At 39.2% G+C, this 25,400-nt stretch overlaps 1 protein-coding gene across 5 annotated transcripts in view; it reads left to right on the forward strand.

Annotated features, from left to right (window-relative positions):
• Positions 1–25,400, forward strand: part of rit2 (Ras like without CAAX 2) — a 260,805-nt gene that overhangs the window by 127,233 nt on the left and 108,172 nt on the right. The window contains exon 5 of one of the 5 annotated variants that reach the window (XM_062972597.1): positions 23,590–23,688. The exons of the other annotated variants lie outside the window; for them this stretch is intronic. Within the exon in view, the coding sequence (XP_062828667.1) occupies positions 23,590–23,673 (84 nt within the window). The 3' untranslated portion in view covers positions 23,674–23,688. Of the gene's footprint in view, positions 1–23,589; positions 23,689–25,400 lie in introns of those variants that run through there. 5 annotated transcript variants of the gene reach the window in all.

Below are 25,400 nucleotides of genomic sequence, written 5' to 3' on the forward strand. Positions count from 1 at the left end.
GAAAACAAAGGAATTCCATCCAGGAAACAATCAGGGCCACCTAACCCCTCCCAACAAAGGATTCACCCCCTCTAAGACACAGAAAAACCTAAAAAAAGCCACAGCAACGCGTGGCTGGGCACAGCTAGTTTTCTATAAAATGTCCAAGTCACAATCAGGTAGCAATAACAACCCTTTCCTGAATTTAGCCTGTACTATTAAGGAAGCATTGAAGGTGCTGACTGCTATACCAAAAACACATTCAGGACCTTGAGGAGTACTGTTATACCCTAGAAATTATTTGCCAATAACATATGAAATTGCCATGGCAATCTGATTTACACGATTGCTTCTTGGCTCCAGTGTAACACATTGGGATCCCTACGAATAGTTGTAGGAGACTCCAAGACCAAACCATTTCTTCCTTAAAGCTGTTCATTGACTGCTCCCATAATGCATTATCATCTTTCACATTCAAAGGTTTCCTGCTCTAATACACAATCAAAGTTTATAGGTTTAGAGACTGTATCACACAGAGATAACATGTGCTAATTAGACTGTAATCTCTGTCTACCTACCAAAACAGGATTATTCCTGTTTGGATTTCTCTTGTTCTCATCTTAGTGCTGTTTTGACTGATATGAACATATGTCTTTTGACATTTCCGTGGGTAAATCAGCCTAGCATAACCGTTTAATCAGATATTGCAAGTAATTGCTTTTGAATAGAAAAGGTGCATCAAAACTGACTCAAAGAATTATTTCTTTGCTGTTGTGACAAGCTTCGCAATATTCCCCATAATTAAGTACTACAGTTGTAAAAACTGTAGATGATAAAAAGCTGATTTCATGTTTTATTGTAATGTTTGAATTTTTAAACATCACAAATCAACTGTTGTTGGTTCCTGTTCTTTCATTAGAAGATGGAGTGAATTATTATTATCTCTTTTCCCCACTTTCCTCTTATATTCTTCACAGCAGCAATAAACTTCTTCACACACCAAGCTTTATGAGGAATTTTTTAAAGAGCTGGGTATGTTAAAGAGCTTCGAGAAGATTCAATGCTGATATTGCTGCAATTTTTGAAATATCAGAAGTGAAACCATGTAGAAGATGGATCAGGGTTTTTCTGGTGCTTCATTGTCCAAAAAATGGACGAATGGATTCAAATTTACATGAAAAAATGTATTAGAACTAATTTTGTAGTGTAAGAGCTGTCTAAGAGTGGAAAAAGGCTGCCTTAGATGGTGATGGACTCTCAGTCTTTGGAGATCTTTAAACAGTGGTTGGCTGGATGGGCATCTTTCTAGAGTGACTTAGTTTGCATTTCTGCAAAGCATGGAATGTTGATGGTGTTGTTGTTTTTTTCTTCATGTCAGGAGCGACTTGAGGAACTGCAAGTCGCTTCTGGTATGAGAAATTGGCTGTCTGTGAGGACGTTGCCCAGGGGATTCCCGGATGTTTGTTGTTTTGTCCTCCTTGTGGGAGGTTTCACTCGTGTCCCCGCATGGAGATGACAGAGGGAGCTCATCCGCACTTTCCCCAGGCCAGATTCAAACCGGCAACCTTCAGGTCAGCAACCCAACCTTCAAATCAGCAGTACTGCTGGCACAAGGCTTTAACCCACTGTGCCACCGAGGGCTCCATGGTGGTGGTGATATTCCATTTCTATCTCTTGACTGAGACACACAGGCCCCTTCTATACTGCCGAATAAAATCCAGATTATCTTCTTTGAATTGGATTATATGGCAGTGCAGATTCATATAATCCAGTTCAAAGCAGATAATATGGATTATCTGATTTGATAATCTGAGTTGTATGGCAGTGTAGAGGAAGTGTCAATCAAGAGATAAGAGTGGGATATAATTTAAAAACTACAACATATACATATTATATTAAAATATTAAAATAGAATTAAACATACAAACGATCACTGTAAAACCACCAGTGGACAATTGGACTGAATGGCCCTTTTGGTCCCGTACAACCCTCAAATATTGTATAACCGCAACTCCAAAACAACTTCCCCTCCTCTACTGCCTTGCTAGAACTCTTCTGTTACCCTGAACAAATAAGTGTGTAGAGTACCAGAAATTTTAGGCTTCTTTTGTACCTTCAAATTGTTTCTGATTTATGGCAATCCTTAGAGTAATCTATCAAACAGGATTCTGGGGTTGAGGGTCTATAACCTGCCCAGGGTCACCCAGTGAGTTTTCACAGTCTAACATGGATTTGTAATATATTGCTTTTATCAATTGCTGTTTAGAAAAACATATTTTCAGTGTAATCAGGAGCAATTAAACACTAAATTCCAAATTAGCACAAACAATTGGGCTATTTATGCTGTAGTTAATTTGTACCCTGCCTTTTGCCCAAAGCTGAGATATTCATATTGATAAAAGACAAAGAGGAGAACAATCACGTAGAGCCAAAATATGAATATAAATTGATTTCCCCCTATGGTTTATCAGCATTTCCCAGATCCTTATAGCTCCCCTCAGAGTAACGTATCTGCACATCAAGGCAATGGCAAACCTTTTCTAGCCAAGAAAACCCTGTGATAGGTTCACCTTAGGGTTGCCATAGGTTGGAAATGACTTGAAGGCACACAGCAATAAGAACTGTGCAATTATACCACTTTAATAACACTTCAGCTTCTATAGCCGCATTTTACAGAATTCTGGGTTTTGTTGTTTGATGAGGAAATGTTCTGCTCCATATTCCTGCACTACAGAATTAGAGCTCTTTTGAAGAGAGCCGTAGATGCAAGACAATATTACAGATCCCAGGATTCTGTAAGATGAAAAAAAATATTAGTAGATGTGGCATGAAAACGCTCCAGAACAGTAGTATGGGTATATCCAAGGGTCACACTTCCATTTAGAATAATAGAATCATAGAACTACAGAGCTGGAAGAGACCTCGTGGACCATCTAGTCCAACCCCCTGCCAAGAAGCAGGAAAATTGCATATCATAAATGGATTTCCATGCATGAATGGGCAATCACAGATTGATTGAAACTCAAGATTCAGTTAGTACACCAGGCAGGACAAACAAGGAGATTATGGTGGTGGCACATACTTAAACCTCCATATGGCATAGCCATTTTATTTTTGCATAGTCACTTTCAGATTTAAAGCCAGTTCTACACTGTAGATGTAGTGCACCTTGACACCATTTCAACTGCCATGGCTCCATTCTATGGAATCCTGGAATTTGTAGTTTGGTGAGGCACCAACACTATTTCGCAAGAAGACTAAAGACTGTGTTGAATGACAAGGAATCAAATATGTGATTCCATAACATTGAGTCATAGCAGTTAACATGGTGTCAAACTACATTCATTCACAATGTAGATGTATCCTGAAATCCTGTTCAGTGCCAGAATTATAATTTTCCACCATCAAACTTAAGCAAATAATTTGAAACAATGGAGGCAGTAATTATGATCCAATGGCTGTTCCAGGCTAATCTATTTCTAGACACATACTTACATTAAATAGCAACTCTGTACATCCCAATGCAAAATCCAACTCAAAATTGATGGAGTAATGACATGCTGTCCTGTTTTGTCTTTCAAGAACAGCCTTAAAACAATGTGGTAAGTAAATGAAAACTGCTTTACTTCAGCAAAATATTCAGTGGAATAATGCCAAAGAAAGCAAGGAAGTCTTAAGGCAAATAGAGTTCTTAAGTCTCTGATCAATTCCCAAATCAAGTAGCAATCTTACTTGAGACAAAGAAACTGCAATAAATCCTTAGAAACAGTTTCCCAGATGCAGACTCGAAGCAAGCACAAGGGGAATGAAGGCTTAGGTTTTAGACTCAGTTTGTTACCAGCAAAAGCTGACTGCATCTGCTTCTGCTTTATAGCCCCGAGTTCCCCCACAGCTGCTAGGGCAGTTCCCAATTACTCAGCTGCATTTCTGGCAGCTATTCTAGCTGAAGGATGACTCTGCTCTGTTTCCTTTAGCCTTTCCTGAAATGTGGGTACTTGCAAAATCTCCTCCTCAGATTCCAACTCCGCCTCTGATTCATTTATTTATTATTAAACTTATATACCGCTACTCCCGGTTTGGCTCGGAGCGGTTTACAAAAATAGATTAAAACAATACACTTGGCTTTAAAATAACAATAAAAACAATAAAAGCAACAATAAAAGCAACAATAAAAACAGACATACTTTCCTGCTCCCCTTCCTCTTCTGAAGAAGAGGAGTCCCTAACACATGCACAACTAATTGAGGACCCTAATGAGCAATGCACAAATCCACTTTGGTGACTTTGAAATGAATTGGGTTTTTGGAGATTCTATGCAACAGGAATTTAGACCATGGGAGCAAACAATGTAGAAGTTTGAACATTGGATTATGACTCTGGATACAAGGGTTGAACTCCCCCATTTGGCCATGAAAATCTACTGGATGGCCGTAGGTGGTTCACACACTCTCAGACCCAGAAATCCCCATGATAGGTTATCCTTAGTGTCATCATAAGTTAGAAATTACATGAAGGCACACAACAATGAGAACATTCTGATTATTATTTTCAAGCACTGCATTCAGTGACAACAAAGTACTGGTGCTTTGAGAAGGGGATTTTAAAAAATGCTGTGGCCATCTCTACACTTTGGGCTTTACTCACTGGAAGAAAAGAGGATGGGAGAATAGAGCATAAGGATGTGTTGCGCTTCAAGTGGAATTCAGGCTAGTCCAACGAAGACAGAATAAATTTGCACAGCTGCAAAAGGAAAAAAAAAACTTTACTCTTTACAGCAGAGTCCAAACATAAACTTGCAGCGTTGCATCAAAACATAAATCTTATAGTATAACAAACTTACATAGTCCTTGTAAGCATTTCAAGATGCAAGAAGCATTGCAAAATACAAAGAGCATGGCTTCTTCAGCCTCTTCTTTCAAGAGAGAGATCCAAAAGCAAAAGCGAAACCAAAACCAAAAGCAGGAGCAGAAGCTAATACACACAGCCACACCGCACTGGGTGTGGTCCACACTTAATTGCTTAACTGCTGACCTAGAGTAGCTCCGACATGTTTTAATCAGCAGTGTAGTTTTTTCTTTAACACATACAGAACTTCATTATACCCTAACAGGATGGACAAGCCTTCATTCATTTCCCCTGGCTGTTAATGAATCTGACAATCCCTCTACACCACTTCAGTGTTTCAGAACATGGGATGTGCAGTGTTACCTTACAAAGGATTTGAAAATATCAAAAAGAGAAGAGTTTGGAGTTGTCCATAATTCAACACGGCCATTAGCAGAATCCTGGATTTCTTTCCTGATATCTTCCAATGGCACTTTTGCAAGATTACTCAGTCTCCCACAAAAATTTACAATTAGCAGGTTTATTTTTTTCTTTTAAATAGTAATCTCATATCATATTTTTGTTGGTGTATAGTAAGACCCTTATAATCAATGAACTCATATCCAAAATTCCACTTACCTGCACACAGGGAAAAATAGTATCCCTTGGTATTTGCTAGGTTTTCTAGGTGATTTGATTGAATGCCTTCCCCAAAAATTACTGCATAGTTGTGTTGGAGGACCAAGAAAATTCCAAAAAGGTGCCCTATCTAAGGATCTCTAGGTCTTACAATGCAACTCAATGGTAAACTGGGACCAAAGATTCCCAGCATCATTATCTGAAAGTTACAATCAACATGTTTTTTCTTCCTTTAAGTAATGATCTTATATTTTCTTTTTGTTGGATACACTCATACACACACTGAAATAAAACTCATTAAAAAAACAGAAGTTTTTTCCCCCCTTCACCCTTTTAAAAGGAAGAATCAATAGCAATAACTGAAATCAAATCAAACAGAAGATGATATTGATTATGTTCTTCCCTGGAAGAGATGGATAAATAACAAGAAGTAGCAATGTTTTATGTTGTTTTTCAAGCAGCAAGAGGAACTTCTTTGTGAATTGTTTTGATTTTAATGGATCTTACCATTTCTGTCATTCTTCACCTAGGCAACAGCGAAAGTTTTAATTAGCGAATTCATTCAGCTCAAAAAATTCCCACAACTTTCAGTCTGTGTCCACCGGCAACAACCTTTTCAGATGTTTACTTCATCACTGTAACCCATGATAGCAAGACTGTGGAGTTGCCAGCAATTATTTGACTTGGTGTCTTCAAACTCTGCATTTTTATCACCTGCTTCATGGGTGGTTAGCACATCTCTGCAAACCTGAGTCTTCTTAGTTGTTCAGGGGATGGAACTGAGGGGAAATGTCACTTTAATCTTTGAGAACACAAAATAGAAAAGACTAGGTAAAGAATTCAGTCACTCACATTCCCAGGCCCCTTCTACATAGCTGTATAAAATCCAGATTATCTGCTTTGAACTGGATTATCTGGCAGTGTGGACTCAGATCATCCAGTGCAAAGCAGATAATGTGGATTATCTCCCTTGATATTCTGGATTATATGGCAGTGTAGAAGGGTCCAATGTTGTTAAATATGGGAAAGGCTACCTTTGTACTTATAAATTTGTACCACCAAGGAAGGGATATAAATAATTGCTCTAAAATATTCAGAAAATGAATAAAATACAAGGTTTTTTTGAGTGTTGAGAAATTTTGACAGCAATCCAGGGGCTTTTCCACACAGCCATATATTCCAGAATATCAAGGCAGAAAATCCCACATTAGCTGAGTGTGGACTCAGATAACCCAGTTCAAAGCTGATATTGTGGGATTTTCTGCCTTGATATTCTGGGATATATGGCTGTGTGGAAGGGATCCAGAACTCATAAGAATCTTTATAGTTTGAGACCTAATCTCTGAAAATTTGCACATGATGGCACAAAATATTGACTTTTTTTTCCTCAAAGAAAATTCGGTGTCCAAAATTGTGTTTTCTGTACAAATATTAAGCAGAATATCTTGAATTATGAACAGGCTTAGAAAACTTTATTGTGACTGAAGGCTTTCCTGAAGCAGTGTTTTTTTTTTTTTAAATTATTTTTTAAACAGGAAAAACCAAATGTTAAAATTACTCATTTTGTCTTTAGGGAGCATCTGTACTGTAGAATTAATGCAAATTGACACAGCTTTAACTTCCAGGGTCAATGCTATGGAATCATGAGAGCTAGAGTTTTACAGGGTCTTTAGCGTTCTCTGCCAAAAAGTGTTGATATCTCACCAAATTTCAACTCCTATTATTGCATTGAGTGATGGCAGTTAAAGTGATGTCCATCTGCATTAATTCTACATTAAAAATGCACCCTTCAAGAGAACAAAATTTCTAAAAAGAAGAAGAATTCAGTTACAAACATCTCACATTGTCAAAGACAGCCTTGTCGCTTAATTCACCTGCCAACCATAGCTACAACTGAGTTGAAGAAGTTGTTCAGACAATGTTTCTGATAATGTTATTTTTCTATTTATCTAGTGATAAGTTACATCTCAGAATTTTCTCCAAATATTCTCCACCATTTTTGTGGCAGGTACCATTTCTCTCCAGCATGTTACTAAATCTGGTTATTGTAGAAAATTAAAAATAACTACCAGGCTGTTAACCCAGAGAGCCCCCAAGGTGTAGTAGTTCAAGCACTGGATTATTACTTTAGAGACCAAAGACCAAATCTCTGCTCAGACATTAAAACCCTTTGGGTGACCATAGGCAAATCGTACTGTCTCAGCTTCAAAAAAAGACAGAGGCAACCGCACACTGTGCAAATATTGCCAAGAAAACTCCATGATAGGTTTTTCTTAAGGTTGTTCAGCAAAAATGACTTGAAGGCACCCAACAACTGCTAACCTAGTTATTATTGGAAGCAACAACAATAAAACTTTAAGGGAAAAGCTGGTCAAATTTGAACTTCACTGCTAATGATGGTAGCAATGAACCTCTTGGATAACTTCAAGAAAATGTTAAAGAATGTATGCTTCTACTACTCAGAAAAATTAATAGTGAAACCTCACTACCCATCCATTTCTCTGCTGACAAATAGGGTGGAGAATTTAAAGAAACAATTTTCATACTAGTCTTATTAGCTTAGATGGATTGAATGTGAAGGGGCTCTGTTATGAAAGAGTCTGAGAAATTACCGTTATATTTGGAAGCCACTTAGGAAAATATTCATATGTAAATTCTCCTGCCAGTACCATGTTTTAGGTTTTCATGGAGAATAAAAGATTTTGAAAAGCATTTGAAGGCATTTGGTATGGTTCATATTAGTAGGTAAAGGTAAAGGTTTGCCCCTGACGATAAGTCCAGTCATGACCGACGCTGGGGTTTGGTGCTCATCTCCATTTCTAAGCCGAAGAACCGGCGTTGTCCATAGACACCTCCAAAGTCATGTGGCCATCATGACTGCATGGATTGCCATTACCTTCCCATCGGAGTGGTACCTATTGATCTCACATTGGCATGTTTTCGAACTGCTAGGTTGGCAGGAGCTGGGGCTAACAGCGGGCACTCATTCCCCTCCCGGGAATTGAACCTGGCTCCTTTTGGTCTGCAAGTTCAGCAGCTCAGTGCTTTAACACACTGTGCTACCAGGGTAATTCATAGTAATTCATACTAACCTGAGATATTGGCGATTGAGGGTGGAAATAGTGACCATACATGAGAGCATGCCAATCCCATGATGAGGGGGCTCGCATATTCCAACGGATTTGCGGGTATAACTACTGGAGTCATCTCCATTTGGTGCTCTTGGTGCTCATCTCCATTTCTAAGCCAAAGAGCCGACGTTGTCCGGTCATGTGGCTGGCATGACTGCATGGAGTGCCGTTACCTTCCCGTCAGAGTGGTACCTATTGATCTACTCACATTTGCATGTTTTTGAACTGCTAGGTTGGCAGAAGCTGGCACTAACAGCGGGAACTCACCCCACACCCAGGATTCGAACCACCAACCTTTTGGTCAGAAGGTTCAGCAGTTCAGCAGTTTAATCTGCTGTGCCACCGGGGGATTTTTTATTTGCAAAATACCCAAGTTAAAAAGTGATCAGATTATGAAAACAACAACAACAATTTATTGATTAGCCAGTTGGCCTTATCAAGAACAGACAGTACAAACACAACATGCAACATACAGTACAAACACAACATGCAACATACATCTAGTACAGTTAAAATAAAATACAGATATACAGGTATTTGCCTGCTTGGTGCCAATGTAGCTTAACTATAGATCTATGCATCAACTGGATTATGAAAACATTGAAGTACGTTGGCAACATAAACCTACAGAAACTTCAACACATGTTTGGGAAGCTTCTTATATGATGTGTAGCTAAAAGCCTTTCTATATATATATATATATATATATATATATATATATATATATAGTCCCTGCTTGTGTGTGTGTGTGTGTGTGTGTGTGTGTGTAGGTAAAGGTAAAGGTATCCCTTGACGTTAAGTTCAGTCATGTCTGACTCTGGGGGTTGGTGCTCATCTCCATTTCTAAGCCCAAGAGCCAGTGTTGTCCATAGACACCTCCAAGGTCATGTGGCCGGCATGACTACATGGAGTGCCATTACCTTCCCAGAAACACCCAGAAAATGGGAATTCCAGACAGGAAATAATCAGGGCCAGCTAATACCTCCCAACAAAGGATTCCCCCAGGTAAGAAGCAGCCAGGCTTTGAAGCTGCAAGGCTATTCAATGCTAATCAAGGTGACCAATTGCAACATTCACACTTGCCTCCCACAGACAAGAGTTCTTTCTCCCACCCTGGACCTTCCACAGATATATAAACCCCACTTGCCTAGCTTCGCACAGACGTCAAAACCTCTATGTCTGCCACAGATGTGGGTGAAACGTCAGGAGAGAATGCTTCTGGCACATGGCCATAGAGCCCGGAATACATACCACAACAGTGTGATCCCGGCCATGAAAGCTTTTGACAACACAACCACAGTATCCATTCAAGTTCATGTAGCGTGGTATGGACTGGAGACCTGTATTGGGGGGAGGGAGGGTGCGAATCTGGGCCCCTGGGAGCAGCCGAGGACGGGCCTGGCCCACACCCCCTCGCATCCCGGGCCTCTTCCTCCTCACCGCCGGGCCCCTCTCGGTCTCTCCAGGCCTGAGCTGAGGCGAGGCGGCGGCGGCGGCCATTTCCCCCCTCTGTCTTCCTCCTCCTCCTCGGCCTCCTTCCCCCTCGCCCCCTCCCATTGGCTGAGCCTCCCATTGGCTGAGGGGCAAAAGGAAAGGAGTTTGGGTGATTTGCAAAAGCTTTTTTTTCCTAACGAAAAAAACGAAGAAATAAGAAAAAACGGCCTCTCACGATTCGAAACCGCGATATCCAGACGTGTGGACAACCAAGGTTCTATATTGCTTCAAAACAAACGAAAATAACGAATTAATAACGGGTAACGGGAAAATCGAATTATTTGAGCAAGCCTAGTAGCCACTGTGAAGGTCCTCCCTTGATCTCCTATTGCCACATGAAACCCCCATTTCACTCCCACTTCAAATTGGCTTTCCTCTCTCTCAGCTGGTGGAAAATGTTCCTCCACTACCAATGTTCATCTCCAATTCAGCTTCCTGTCCAGTTTGGATTTGTATATGGAACAGAAAGGCAATGCCACATCGTTTTTTGTGTCAGATCACAAAAATTCCCCAATTATCTGTAAGATACCATTGTGTTTTCCCATCTTGAAAGACTACTGGTTGCTTTGGAAAACTGAAAAAACTATTGTAGACATATCATTTTTGGCCTATATGGGCAACCAATGCTCTATTGTCTTGTGCGTGCCCATGGTGATATCATCTTTAATTACACTGTCATGTACTAATTCTTCTTGAGAATTTTCTGGTGGATATTAGGCGGTTTCCCCCCGGGTGTTTACTTGGAAATGAATGAGGAGGAAATTAATTCATTTCACGCAGTATTGTTGGGAGGAAGTGCAGGATTGCAGAGGTGGCTACAGGGCAGGAGAGAAGAGAATAGACTGATTTATTTAAACAAAGTATTTTATTGGAGGAAAGGCGGCGGGGAAGAGGGAGAGAGCGAGAAAAGAAACCATCGTGAAATGGAAGGGAAATCATTTTCTCTACATCCTGAGGGGGAAAGTTGTAGTAACGGTGTCACGGCCTTTGCATTTCAGAGAGTTCAGTCGTTCCCTAGAGCTGTGTGTGCTTTTCCATTCATCAAAGTTGTTGCATTTTGGGGAGGGGGGCATAATAGAGGAACCCGGCTGTCCAGAAGGATGTAAAAGGAGATTGGGAAACTAAGGAAATTGGAATGAACAGAATTCGATAAAAAACAATTTCCTTCTTCATTTTTTCTTCATTTCTCTCATTTTCTGGTGTCTAAGATCCTACATTGGTAACAGTATATCTACATTTAGGACTTTATTGCACCAACCCACTATGGTACTACAGTCATGTTATTGTAAAGAATAGATGCATATTGAGTAAAGCAGATTCAATTGTGTCAATTTCAGATCCCCTATGCTGATAAAGGCATACAGTGGGGGAGATGCTTTTGATGGCCTCTTGGGAAACCGAGGCCAGTAAATTAATAAATGTCAGAGGCTTTGCACCACAATAGAATCCATTGTGAAGGCTATTGAAGGCCTTTACCTCCCCTCAGTCCCCTTTTCTTCAGCAACCTGACCCACCTTTGCTGCAATGTGAGTCTTCCTGGTTGCTTTGGGGCCAGGTAGTATTTTTCTTTCCAAGTTTTTTTTCCTACCCCACACTGTTTGCAAAAGGATTGGTTAATTGGATTCAGGTGATATCTTAAATAGTTGGCCATTAGCAGGTGATGGAGGAGTAATACAAATTTTGTGAGTACCCATGGCACATACACACACACCTCTTTGGGTGGAAGAGTGATACCTAGAAATGCCTCCTTATGTCATGTTATTAGAGAGGCAGGAAAAGAGACTTTCTTTGGGTGAGCCAAAAAGGAATGCTGGGAGCTGTAGTTCAGCAACATCTGGAGAGGTGCACAATTCCCATTCCTGCTATAGTGCAGCTCAGTAATACATCCAACCTATAATAATAATAATAATAATAATAATAATAATAATAATAATAATAATAATAATAATAATAATAACTTTATTTTTATACCCCGCCTCTATCTCCCCAAAGGGGACTCAGGGCGGCTTACATGGGGCCAAGCCCGAATAAAAACAATAGCAATATAAAACACAATAGAAAAAAAACATGCACAATTATAAAAATTTAAACATTAGCCAATAAAAACAAATGGCAAGAACTAATAAAAACATGGATTAAAATGGAGAGGTTGTAAAAGTAGACTGGGTAAGGTGCACCATATAAATATTGTAAACATGAGGTGACTGATAAAGTGCTGCAAATTCTTGGAAGTGCAAATTGGGATGGGAATAGACCCTGTGTCTATATCAAGTTGACATAGGTAAAAAGTGCAAAAACCTAGTAGGCTTCTGATGTGTTAGATTTTAATGCCCATCATTCTGTAGCAGTGTGATCATGAAAACAATGGGGATGCTAGCGTAAAGTCTCTGGAGATGAGCAAAGTAGAAAGGACTGGCCTAAGTCTTTTGATCAATCAGTCTATTGAATTCAGTGTAGGCTAACAGTGGCATTCACACACATATATCCAGAATCAAGCCTTGTTGATTTCACATAGGTCTAACTCATGGTGGAAGCTTCTTTGTTGGAAGCTTTTAAACAGAGTCCGGATGTGCTTTGATTTGATTGTTCTTTTCCTGTATGGCAGGGGGTTGGACTGGTGGTATCTGCCAGCTTTATGATTCATGGAAAAATCTAGGGCTACAGTTTCTCTTCTAACACTGTCACAAGAAAAGCAAGGTGTCCTAGTAGGACTCCTATGCCTGAGCCATTTGCCCTTCTCCTAGTAGTTAACTCAAGTATTGTAGAATCTTAAAATCTTAGAATTAGAAAATCACAAGGGCCATTCAGCAATAAAAAGCTAAAGCACAACTAAAATATTCCCTTCTAACCTCTGTTTAAAGATGTCTAAAGAAAGAGAGTACACCATACCACCAGAAAGCTCTTATAGGAAAGTAGTTTTTCCTCTTGTCTAGGTACGAATGATTTGCCAGTTCTTAATGTCATCATCATAGTATTTGGACTGTCTAGTCTGGGAAGAAACATTGAAGGGATTTTCTGCCTCCTGTGCCAAAATAACTTGCCTGGCTTTGGGTATCTTGAATTCGGAAACTGAAGGGTGACACTGATTTCACAGCCTCAAGCAGCAAAACACCTGGCCCAAACTTGCCATCCCTTCTTTTCAACAGAGCAATTATATTTTAGTCTCCCAGCATGGGAAACGTGTTGCCATCTTGTTCAGGAATAGCTTGTCATCTCACCTGTGCCAAGTTCCCTTCCAGCAAATAAAACAAGTCCATTTTAAAAACCCATTTTGGAACAACTACCAGCTCATGCCTCATTTGCACTCGGCTGACCGTACGCCATTCGGCATCTGTTCCAAGCAGAGTCGTACTGTATCATTTTCACATTGTGCCTTTCGACTGAGAATAGCGCTATTTGTCCGGTGAAATGGTCTGGTGTTCAGCACCATTAGCACTCATAGCGATAGGTAAATAATGACGCATGAGAGACCATTACGATGAGAAATAGACAGACGTACTTAGTGTAACTGCTTGAAACCCTCAAGCGAGTGTCTGCTTAGATTTCAGCTGGTGGCTTAGACCCTGACTGGATGTCAAAGGACAGAAAAGTTTGCATTTGCTTTCTCATCCCAAGCGAATGGCAAAGCGGAAAATGAGATTCTGTTCACAGATCATATTTCTTAATATTCTGGTCTGAATTCTCTTGGCTAGTCCCAGGAACAGTAGACTATTTAAGTCAGCCATTCAATTTTGAGTCCATATGTAGGTAAATCTGATTTAATACATGGGCCTACTTTAATATGATTTAAGTCTCTGTTTGCAGACCCTTTGTATCATTTACAGTAGTCTTTCCATTTTTCCTGGGATTCCCATAAAAGTGGGAAAAATTATGATTATATCCAGGGAGAAAATGAGGTGCCATCACTGCTGTCCCCAGGGAAGAGTATCCACTATGGTTCCAGGGAAGACTCTGCAGATCCCAGCTCCTTTCCCACTTTCTAATTGCTACAAGTCTGTCTGGAAGGGAGAACCCAAGGGGAAGAGAATGGCATGGCAAACAAGAAAAAGAGGAACTGGCCCTGTGCATACTTGCAACTTCATGTGATCTGGTGAATTCAGGTTATCCTAATCTTCCTGTGTCCTATATGTTCCTGTTCCCTCTGGTGCCTCCCTTCTTTTGCCCAAGGAAACAGATATTCATAGAACACATGAAAAGTAAGAGGAGCCGGATCTGCGGAGTAAGCAAAATGGCACACCAAGCTGGCTCCTCTTCTTCATCTGTGCCGTGAATGTCTGTTTTGCCCATGATGTGTACTCTGCACCTGTGTGCATATGTAACTCTATATCTGCAACCTGGAACTGAATGCTAATGTTCCATATTAGGCAGAAATCATTTACTGCTTTCGTAGGGAAACTAAGGTAAAGGTAAAAGTTTTCCCCTGACATTAAGTCTAGTCATATCCGGTTGGTGCTCATCTCTATTATGTCTAGTTATGTCCAACTCTGGGAGTTGGTGCTCAACTCCATTTCTAAGCTGAAGAGCCAGCATTTTCCATAGACACCTCCAAGGTCATGTGGTCAGCATAACTGCATAGAGCACCATTACCTTTCCTCTGGAGCAGTACCTATTGATCTACTCACATTTGCATATTTTCAAACTGCTAGGTTGGCAGAAGATAGAGAAACTACATGAACAAAAAAAAAAAGTGAACTCACCTCAGAGCCCATGCTGGCTGCCTCATAATGTATGCAAATTTCTGATGACTATATTGTGTTTCCTTGCCTTATTCTGCCTTAGTTATACTTTAGACAAAGTCAGGTATTACTCTGGTGTTTGCTGGAAACTCCAGAGAATCCTGGGTTACATGGATCCTGGATTTCCAAATGAATTGCAGAATTTGGTAAGCACCTGGATTCCCGAAGTCCTAATAATAATCATCATCATCATCATTTAATTACTTATTAATCGCCCTCCATCCACGATGCTCTAGGCCAGGGGTCCTCAAACTTTTTAATCCGAGGGCTGGTCCACAATCCTTCAGACTGTTGAGGGGCCGGATTATCATTTGAAAAATATATACAAACAAATTCCGATACACACTGCACATGTCTTATTTGTAGTGCAAAAACAAGAACAATGAAAGAACAATACAATATTTAAAAATAAAAACAATTTTAACCCAACATACATTTATCAGGATTTCAATGGGAAGTGTGCTCCTGCTTCTGGCCAATGAGATAGTCAAGTTAATTAGGATTGTTGTTGTTGTTGTGTGCCTTCAAGTCATTTCAGACTTTGGGCGAGCCTAAGTCTAAAATGTATTTATTTATTATTTATTTATTTACTGCATTAATTTACTACATTTGTATCACGCCCTTCTCACTCCAAAGGGGATTCAGAGTGGCTTACAAATTATATGTACATACAATATATTATATTATTAGCATAGCACAATATTAGCATTATATATTACTATATTGAACTATACCTCTATACTGTAATATTATTAGTAATATTATATGTAATATAAAATATATAATTAATATTATTATATGGTATTATTATTAGTGTTATATTGTATTACATTATAATATTATTATATTTATATTATATTATATATATTATATTATATTATAAAACTGAGGGCGGGGGCCAGGTAAATGACCTCGGAGGGCCGCATCCGGCCCCCGGGCCTTAGTTTGGGGACCCCTGCTCTAGGCGATTTACAAGATAAAATTGTAAAGGATAAAAATACATACATACAAATATTGATAAAATATTTATCATGCAACACTCACCACTATGCAACACTGTTTCTTTATGCATTTCAGAGGCAAGTAAATGCAATTTATGTATGAAAAAAGGCCAGAAAACATGGGCCACTCCTTGATGCTGTTGCAATTAAAAGTTTAAATTCCAACTTCATACACAAGTTTTATTTTATATGTCCAGTCTTAAGTAAAACATTTAAAACTTCTTTTATTCCTGCTGGATGGTAACTGAGTGGTATTTTTATCCAAACAGCAGGATACTTTTAATGTAAGATGTCTACAGGAAGAAAATAATTGCTTATCATAGAAGGAGTGACAGTAAGGAGAAGAGGATATTATTAAAATAAGTGAATGCAGCAGACAATGGGAGACCTCTGGTAGGGTTCTTTGATATCCCCACCACTGCCACCTCTTACTTAAATTAGAGGTCTAGATTTTACTATTGTCCCAAAATGAAAATCCCTATTTAATTTGAGTAATTTAATTAGCAGGTTTCAAAATAGAGTGTCTGGGGTTTATATTTCATGAAGTCAGTGATGCTAAAGCGAAATGGGATTGGAATGAGCTGTGGATTTATTTTCATTTGACAATCAAAGCGCCAAATGAATTCCACAAAACTATCAAGTAATTAAAGCCTTCTTGAAGGTCTGCAAGAAGAAGATATTGTTGGAAAAACTGTTTATATGAAAGAATTGGGTACTACTGATGTTATGAGGAATAGCCACCCCATTCTCAAAAGCTTCCATAGAAATCATTGTCCTTTGTTTCAATGTTACTTATTTTCACGTATGGACAGATACAGCTTTGTTGATGAAGAGGATGTGCTCTCCCTCCTGCTCATTTTAGCAGAAAAATTGACACTAAAGGCAGAAACAACATAGACAGCATAGGGATTGGTTGTTGCTCTGTGCCTTCGACTTGTTTCCAGCTTATTGTGACCCAAAGGCAAACCTATCGGGGATTTCTGGGGCTTCAATCACTCAAGGTCACCCAGTGCATTTCCATGGCCAAACAGAGATTCAGATCCTAGTCTCTATAGAGTTGCAGCCCAGCATTCAAACCATTACGCTACACTGGCTCTCAGGGATAGGGTGAGTAGTTCAGTATGTTTCAGCAATAATTTTTATAAAACTAATACAGTAGAGTCTCACTTATCCAACATTCATTTATCCAATGTTCTGTATTATCCAACCAAGTCTGCCTTTTAGTAGTCAGTGTTTTTGTAGTCAATATTTTCAATACATTGCGATATTTTGGTGGTAAATTCGTAAATACAGTGAATACTACATAATGTTACCATGTATTGAACTGCTTTTTCTGTCGATTTGTTGTAAAACATGATGTTTTGGTGCTTAATTTGTAAAATCATAATGTGATTAGACATTTAATAGGCTTTTCCTTAACCTCTCTTTATGATCCAACATGTTTGCTTATCCAACATTCTGCCAGCCCATTTATGTTGGATAAGTGAGACTCTACTGTATGCATGTATGAAGTGAAACAATCAGGCAAGGTCAGCCTTGCACAAAGAAAGACACACTTTTGAATCCTTTTGAAACCACTTAAAACTTTCCAAAATGAATCTAGGGATATGTTGTTTCCTTTAACCAGATTACACTTTTCTTACTATTTCCATTTTTGGTCCAAACATATAGATTTATTTTTTAAAATGCTTGGAGTAGCTGGTAAAACAGGCCTATCTTTCCTTCCTTTTCGCTTGCCATTGTAGGTGTTTCTGTTGACATTAGAACAATGGTTCTCAACCTGTGGGTCCCCAGATGTTTTGGCCTCCAACTCCCAGAAATCTTAACAGCTGGTAGACTGGCTGGGATTTCTGGGAGTTGCAGAAGTTAGAACAGGGCACCTGCAAAGGCCAGAACTCTGTGGCCAGGTAAAAGCAGCAGCAACACTGGCAGTGACTCAGGAATGAACTATACCTACTTTCCTTGTGTTGATGAGAGCAAAGAAAGGTAATGGCACCAGAGTCCCATCACAGCAGCAGATTGGTCTGCATGGAACCTGGCCCTATTGTTCAGGCTGCCTTGAGTCCCCTTTGGGGAGATAAAGCAAGGAATAAATAATAATAATAATAATAATAATAATAATAATAATAATAATAATAATAATAATAATAGATACTTTAGAATTTACAGCAAACTCCAAAGTATCTCCTGACTTTGCCCGAAGTGGAGCAAAGTCTGTTTAACTCTGAAAAAAATCATGATAGAATTGAAATGAATAACCAGAACTGAATCTGAGGTGAGTCTGGGTTTTCTTGCCTGTGTAGACTTGCTCAAAGACCTTTTTGTTTAAACAGGCTTAATGCATAAACCTGCAGAAAGGATCTGCATTGTCTACACTGCAGAATAAATGCAGACAGTAGCTTTGCAAGATCTTTAGCCTTCTCTGCCAAAAAGTGCTGGATGGTTTCCAAACCACAATTGCTAGCATGTCACAGCATTTAGCCCTGGCAGTTACAGTGGTATCATAGTGCATTCATTCTACAGTGTAGATGCAGCCTTAGTGCTTCTTGAAGATGCTAGTTTCCCAAGGTGAAGGAACTGTTGCTTTGCCACAAATAAACAGGCTTAATACATAAACCTGCAGAAAGGAATAAACCATGAAAATAAGCAAAATCATTACGAGTATTTTAAAAAAAAACCTCTAGAATCATGACAGTAAATAAAGAACAACACTCAGAAGACAGGGGAATTCCAGACAGGAAACAATCAGGGCCAGTTAACATCTCCCAACAAAGGATTCCCCCAGTCAGGAAACAGCCAGGCTTTGAAGCTGTCAGGCTATTTGATGGCCAATTCAAAAAATTCATATTTGCCTCAGGGTGACAAGAGTTCTTTCTCCCACCTTGAACATTTCACAGATATATAAACCTCACTTACGGAGTTTCCAGCACCTTACAACCTCTGAGGATGCTTGTCATAGATGTGGGCAAAACATCAGAAGAGAATGCTTCCGGAACATGTCCATACAGTCCCGAAAACTCACAGCAACCCAGAGATTCCAGCCATGAAAACCTTCAACAACATAAAGATTTAACTGTTGTGTTTTTAGACCTTTTATTGATTATTGTTGTGAGCTGCCATGCATTCCACTCTGGGAGGAAGGTAGCATACAAATAAAATAAAATCCCATTGTCAGTCAGTTCTGTGTGACTGTGGGTATTAATTCCAATCTGCTTAAGATGTGCTATTGGCAAAAGTCACATAAATCCTAAGAGACATATGTATTCAGAACATGTGTGAATTTATTCTTCTGCTCTGAATGCATCCCTGGCAACAGAGCCATTGTGCCTCTAGAAAGGACTTTTGGGTGATGGAGAAAGCAGGAAACAGAGAAACAGCAAGCCCATGGGATTATTAAAGAATGCTGCCATGCATTACCTGTGTGTAATTCATACTGATGGATATAGATTTGAGTGGCATAATGCATTTGCGGACAATTGCACTATTCATGTTTTTTATTATTCTTTTAAATAGCTTGCTTTTTCTAATTAATGGAAGAATGAACTGATTTAAATACTGTGCCATTTGAGTGCAGATGATTTTAGAAAAATAGCTGTTTCTCTTGCTAATGCAACACAGACAAATCACTTATCATTTGAAAACCCATCAATACTTTCCGCCTGAATTGAGATATATATTGATTGGTTCCAACGTGTCCATAAGCCATAAAAACAAAACAAACCCAGAAACCCCTGCCTTTTAGATGAGATAACAGCAATGGGAAAATCTGCTGTTGATTTAAAAAAAAACATTTTAAACTGTGATTAATGAAGCCATTGATTAATTCCAATGATCCATTAATTATTTGGTTTCCAGCCTTTATGAATATAGGGAACAAAGACATTCTCATCCAAATGTCAAGCAAGGTTTTTGGAAGGAAGATGCATGAGATGCAATTAGCTACTGTTTAAAATTGAGTTTGAGAGTAGAATTTTGTTTTTCCCTTTATTTTTCCCCCTCCAAGTCAATCACTTTTATGTTATTGCACTTTTTGCTTGATGGATCACCACCTTTTACATCCAGTCCAGCAGTTGATATCAGCTCTCTTTCTCCTTTGCAGAACAGCACAACAAAATTCAAAAGGAAAACAAGTTGGAAACTTTCAGGAAACAAAGTCCAATTCCTTCCCTTCCCTTGTCCTCTCTGTGATTTGGGATTGGAAGTATAGATGCCACTACTTGGAGGGAGATTAGGGTTGTTTGGAACTGAGAAATCACCCTGTTTAGCTTTTGGTCATATCCAGGCTTTCTGAATGTCAAGTTCTTTCTGTTCTAAATATTTGACACAGCAAATCTGAAAAAAGTTCTTTAAAAAACAGACTGAATTTTTCCTCCTATTTGCAATGGTAATAGTCTATAGACAACACATCAATTCTCAACATGGACAGGGCCATTTTGTCTCTTTCTGACTTAAATTATATGTACAGCAAACTTCAGGAAAAAGAAAGAGAAAATGGTAAAGAAAAAGAAAAAACAGTACTGTGGGAAATCAGGATACAAATTTTGATCATCCACTGGGAAGGTGATAATCTTAGCCTGATAAAATGGAAGGAAATTTCCAATGACAATTGACCCTAAAATGACATTTCTGGTGTTAGGAGTGCATGACCTTTCCAGGTTCACCCAGAAGGCTTTTGTGGCCAAGTGAGGATTTGAGCCCTGGTCTCCAGAGTTATAATCCAACACTCAAATTGTTACATCACACTGACTTTCTCCTTTGGGATCCTTTCCACTATTTCTTTCTGCTATTTCCAAGTCAGTGATTTTCAGATTGACATATAAAACTGATCTGGCATGTTTGCATGCTTTGATCTGTGAGAGTTTCAATTCTGGTGTTGAGCGAGGAAATCTGTAGTGCTGCTTGTTTCATATTCCTGATCCCTGGTGCTTCCAGAATAGGTTAATTTCTTTTCTAGGCTAGTGGCCTGTCAAGACTTATTCATGGCATGGTCATAAACTTAAATGGCAGAATATAGTTAAGGCTGATCAAATGGAAGGCAAAGGTGCTCCATAATCCAGGGCAGTGGCAGATGGGATAAAGGGAGGAGCTTTCTTTTCCTTCTGGCATGATTGACCTGTGCCTGTATTATCCTCTCTCTCATTCCAAAGTCTGGACAGTTGCAGTTGGGAGGGAGGAAGGTCCTTTCATGTGCTTCTAGATCAGTGTTTCTCAACCTGGGGTCCCCAGATGTTTTTGGCCTTCAACTTCCAGAAATCCTAACAACTGGTAAACTGGCTGGGATTTCTGGGAGTTGCAGATCAAAAACATCTGGGGACTCCAGGTTGAGAACCATGGTTCTAGATCTAGGCATGAAGCTTTGTGTTTTAGAAATAAACTTGAATAGGCTTTTCATGATGATCTGTTCTGTTTCATTGACTTTTAAACTGTTTCCTAATATATTTTTTATATATATACTGTATATACTCGAGTATAAGCCTAGTTTTTCAGCCCTCTTTTTAAGACTGAAAAAGCCCCCCTTGGCTTATACTTGGGCAAGGGTCCTGGTTGGCTTATAGTTGGGTCAGCTTATACTCGAGAATATATGGTACATGTATTATTTTTCTCTATTATTATTGGTATTATTACATTTATTATTTTTCTCTATTATTGTTGCTACTATTACATTTATTTTACTCTATTTTTATTATTATTAATAATACATTTATTATTTCACTCTGATATTATTATTGCATTTATTATTTTACTCTATTTATTATTACATGTATTATTTCCTGTATTATTATTATTTATTATTATTATTTATTATTATTACATGTATTATTTTACTCTATTATTATTAAAAGGATACATAAGCACATTTACATCGAAGAAGATGAGAATAATGATTTGATCAGAGTTGGGCAGTCTTATCTTAAATTTCAGCTTTATGTAAATATTCAAAAACATTTAACCCACTGATGCCTCAATTAATGTAATTTTATTGGTATCTATTTTTATTTTGAAATTTACCACCCTCGGCTTATACTGGAGTCAATGTTTTCCCAGGTTTTTTTGTGGAAAAATTAGGTGCCTCGGCTTATATTCGGGTTGGCTTATACTCAAGTATATATGGTAGTTTTGAATTGTTTTATTATTATTTTTAAATTAGTTGCAAGCCACATTGAAACACTTTAGCAGGGGGAAATTAAGATGATGATAATGACAATGATGAGAAGTAAACAACAGAAATATCACTAAATTAAGCCCTTTACAGTCATCATTCTCAGCATGCATGCAATGACAATTGCACAATTTACAGCTCTTGGTGTGCATACACTGCACATTACGAAATGATGAAAAAAATGGTCTGCTTTTGTTTTGTACTTATTCAAGTCAAGTTCATTCTTTGAACTAATGGGACTACTTGACATATTTCACCCATCCCCAAGTGTGAAGTCAAGGCTGAAATTCACATCACATTAGTGATGTCCAAACGATGGCTTGAGATGTGCAATTGACCTAGCTCACAGTTGGTTAGTTTCCAATCCATTAGTTCACAACTCACATTTTTCACTTCATTACTTCACAGTTTGTTGGTTTATAATTTTCTGTCTCTTACAATCAGCTTAGGTGTTACACCTGAGGGAGGTTAAACAAAGGTCAGGTGGGTGTAATTAAGCTATTGGTGGGAAGGAAGCAGGTAAAACAGCAGAAACAAAAAATGTAGCCATTTTAGACAACGGTTTAACACTAGGGAAGATGCTTCAGGAAGCAAGGGGCAAGGCTACACAGACACAAAAATCCAGACTATCATTGAATGCACTGCTACTGCTCCCACAGCATCTGTCTACTTCTAATGAATATTATGGTTTTTTTTAGAATTATACCAATGTTGTCTTGCATTGGGCAAAGCCTGGGGGTACTCTAGAGCTTGCTGGAAACTCCAAAGTATGTGGATTATAACCTGTGTGACTACCACGTCTACTCCATGAAGCTCTATCCTTCTTCCTTCCTTCTTGATAGTCACACAGGGCTATCTACTGATGTCAGAATGGGGTACCCAAAATGGGTAGGGAGCTGAAGCTGAGCTCCATGACTGGCTACGGAGAGATAACACCAACACAGAGGGTGAGATGATGGCCTTGGCTTGGTTGCACTATATGGAAAGTAATCCAATGGCATAGCAGCTGTGGCCAGTGTAGACTCAGCCAAGAAGAGCTTATATCTGTAAGACTACATAGTTTGGAACATGAATTGCAATTTGAAAGACTAAGTAGTAATGATGTTCTAGATTCCGTTGTTAATTCTAACAAGAATGGACCCATTAAGTGAATGGAAAAATGGTTATTCAAAAGTCGATACCTGGCTGGCATTTCATTAGTGGCTTACATATGTGTACATGTGTGTTGTACTTTTTGATCATGGTGTAATTAAAGGTAGTCAGTCAAAGGTTACAGAGCCAGACTTAACATGCACTGCCATTCTGCATGTGGATCCATTGTTCATTGGACAAGCAGTTGTGCACTGAGCGAGCATTGCAATTATGCATTTCACAGTTTGCACATTCAGTCATGCAGTGTGGCACAGTACAGCAACATATTGGGAGAAAAACAGTATGTAAATCAAATCAATGTACTAATCCAGACTTATCCCATAATTTTATGAGTGCGGAGTCACATTCCACCTCCTTGATCTCAGCTCTTAATCAAGGTATTGATTTGATTAGACTTTTATAGATCAGAAAAGAAACTGAGTTCAGGCCGATATTCAATAATATAATAGGCCTTTTTCTACTTAATTTTAAAGGTTGTTTGGGGGAATTTTGACAAATCCTTTTACATCTCATTCTCTGATCAATCCGAAGTGCGTCTTCCTCCCACCCAAAGGTAAATAAAAGCAATGAGTAATGCAAAAAGTAACTTGGCATAATGACCATGGTTAATTAGTTTTACACTATAATAAATAAAGGAAATTAATTATTTAAAAAATAATTTTCTGAAAAAAAAGAAGGAAGTTTCTTAATAAGTTATGTTTGTCTAGTTCAGTTGTTCCATGCTTTGGTCCTCCAGATATTTTGGATTTCAGCTCCCAGAAGTTTCAGCAGACTTGGCAAACAGTCAGAAATTCTGAGAGCTGAGTTCTAAAACATCTGGAAAACCATGTTTGGAAACAGTTGGCTCTATTTTAAGTCATGGATACCTCTGCAGTTGCTCTTCATGACTTACAAAATTCTCTCCCTGATATCCACATGATAGCCTCCTTAAAACGAACATCAATTAACCCATGAAGAAACAGTGTAGGATTGGCAAAAAAATCCACCTAGAACATGGGGCGGGGGGGAATCCTAACTGGCCCAAGAAGCAACCTAAGAAGTACACTGTTTGCAAGTGGGAGAGTGGGTCAGCGCTAAATCAAAGAATGAACTTCTGGGGCAGAGCTTCTTGGCTAGATTATCTCTGCCCCTGAAAAATCATCCCAACTGGGACTATTTCTTTGTTCTCTTCACTGGAGGGAAGAAAATCGGTGTACCCACCTAGCAAGAGGGGAGGGGACATCTAAATATCTCAGAGAAAGGAACTGGCAAAGTCACATGTGAGTATTAGTTGCCTAAAAAACCCTAAAAAATTAATTGGATCACCATAGGTTATCAAACAACTTGAAGGTACATACTAATTTCATTGAATAGTTCACTCTTGGCTTACATGATGGTGATTTATGCAATTCAAATTAATTCAAAAGCAGCAGAGATCTTTGGGTTGTTAAAAACACGCTGGACCTTGTTTTTATTGTGGACGGTGGGACAGTCATAGAATCATAGAATCATAGAATCATAGAATAGTAGAGTTGGAAGAGACCACATGGGCCATCTAGTCCAACCCCCTGCTAAGAAGCAGGAAATCGCATTCAAAGCACCCCCGACAGATGGCCATCCAGCCTCTGCTTAAAAGCCTCCAAGGAAGGAGCCTCCACCACAGTCGGGGGGAGAGAGTTCCACTGCCGAACAGCTCTCACAGTGAGGAAGTTCTTCCTGATGTTCAGGTGGAATCTCCTTTCCTGTAGTTTGAAGCCATTGTTCCGTGTCCTAGTCTGCAGGGCAGCAGAAAACAAGCTTGCTCCCTCCTCCCTATGATTTCCCTTCACGTATTTGTACATGGCTATCATGTCTCCTCTCAGCCTTCTCTTCTGCAGGCTAAACATGCCCAGCTCTTTAAGCCGCTCCTCATAGGGCTTGTTCTCCAGACCCTTAATCATTTTAGTCGCCCTCCTCTGGACGCTTTCCAGCTTGTCAACATCTCCCTTCAACTGTGGTGCCCAAAATTGGACACAGTATTCCAGGTGTGGTCTGACCAAGGCAGAATAGAGGGGGAGCATAACTATTCTGCCTTGGTCAGACCACACCTGGAATACTGTGTCCAATTTTGGGCACCACAGTTGAAGGGAGATGTTGACAAGCTGGAAAGCGTCCAGAGGAGGGCGACTAAAATGATTGGAAGAGCAAAATATTCTTCCATTGTCATGGTCTGACCATCATCTGATCTGTGTAAGTTTCGCCATGACTTCTAACCTCCGCAGGGGTGGTGGACCCACTAAGATGGTCCGACCCAGGAGGCTGATGG

This window comes from Anolis carolinensis, chromosome 2, assembly GCF_035594765.1.
Source record: "Anolis carolinensis isolate JA03-04 chromosome 2, rAnoCar3.1.pri, whole genome shotgun sequence".
In the NCBI taxonomy this organism is placed as follows: Eukaryota; Metazoa; Chordata; class Lepidosauria; order Squamata; family Dactyloidae; genus Anolis; species Anolis carolinensis.